Source organism: Pteropus vampyrus, unplaced genomic scaffold (genome assembly GCF_000151845.1).
Source record: "Pteropus vampyrus isolate Shadow unplaced genomic scaffold, Pvam_2.0 Scaffold1000001573, whole genome shotgun sequence".
NCBI lineage: Eukaryota > Metazoa > Chordata > Mammalia > Chiroptera > Pteropodidae > Pteropus > Pteropus vampyrus.
The window spans coordinates 1-1,057 of NW_011915975.1; the positions used below are offsets into that span (position 1 = coordinate 1).

At 72.5% G+C, this 1,057-nt stretch overlaps 1 protein-coding gene across 1 annotated transcript; it reads left to right on the top strand.

Moving 5' to 3' along the window:
* Nucleotides 1-6: 6 nt before the first annotated feature.
* On the top strand, nt 7-918 carry CCDC71L (coiled-coil domain containing 71 like). Its single transcript, XM_011387205.2, has one exon. It carries the CDS (start codon nt 178-180, stop codon nt 868-870), a length of 693 nt encoding a protein of 230 aa, XP_011385507.1. The 5' UTR covers nt 7-177; the 3' UTR covers nt 871-918.
* The last annotated feature ends 139 nt before the right edge of the window (nt 919-1,057 follow it).

Here is a 1,057-nt window from a genome sequence, read left to right on the forward strand (position 1 = left end):
CGTCCTCCGCCCTCGGAGGGGGAGGGGCGGCGGCGGCTGAGGCGAGAAAAGTAGCGAGAGACGCGCCGGACGGGAGGCGCTAGCAGCGGCCGCCGCCGCAGAGCCGAACGCGGGCGGGGACGGCGGCGGCGGCGGCAGCGGGACCCGGCGAGCGCGGGCGGCCCCGAGCGGCCTCCGATGCGGCGCAGCGTGAAGAGGCGGCGGCCCCGGCCCCCGGCGGCCCTGGCCTCAGCTGCCCGGGGCGGCGGCTTTAGGGCAGGAGACGGGGCCGGGCTGGAGGCGCAAGAGGAGAAGGTGGTGTATTCGCGGTCGCAACTGTCGCTGGCCGACAGCACCAAGGCGCTGGGCGACGCCTTCAAGCTGTTCATGCCTCGCAGCACGGAGTTCATGAGCTCGGACGCGGAGCTGTGGAGCTTCCTCTGCAGCCTCAAACACCAGTTCTCCCCGCACATCCTACGCAGCAAGGACGTCTACGGCTACTCCTCCTGCCGGGCCCTAGTCCCCGACCCCCCAGTACCCCCCGCCGCCCGCGGGCAGACGCGCAGGCCAGCCCCGGGCTCGGCGGCCAGGAGGAGGCGCCGCGGAGCCCGGGCGGCTGCCGCCCGCAGGAAGAAGCCGCCGCTGCCGGCCCCCGAGGAGAGCTGCCCCGCCAAGCCCCCGGCCCCCGGCCCCTGCTTCGGGGGCCGCACCCTAGAGGAGATCTGGAGGGCGGCCACTCCGACGCTGACCACCTTCCCCACCATCCGCGTTGGCGGCGACGTGTGGAGAGAGCGCAGCTTGGCAGCGGCGCGACGCCGGGCGCGCCAAGTCCTGCGAGTGAACCTGGAACCCGTGGTGAGGCTTCGCCGCTTCCCGGTGCCTCGAGCGTGAGACGCGGCCCCCCGACCCTGGGACGAGGCTTCCGCCTAGAGGGGTGAACAAGTGTCTGTCGAGTGTTTACAGATCCGGACAGGGACTCGTCCCCTAGTGCACTTTATGGGCGAAGATATCACCGGGATGGTGTTCCAGGTCCTGCGCTCGGGATGCGGCGCCGCCGATTGGAAATCCGGGACAAGTG

Excerpts from the sequence above, each read along its gene's own strand:
- CCDC71L (XM_011387205.2), top strand. The coding sequence starts at position 178 with ATGCGGCGCAGCGTGAAGAGGCGGCGGCCCCGGCCCCCGGCGGCCCTG.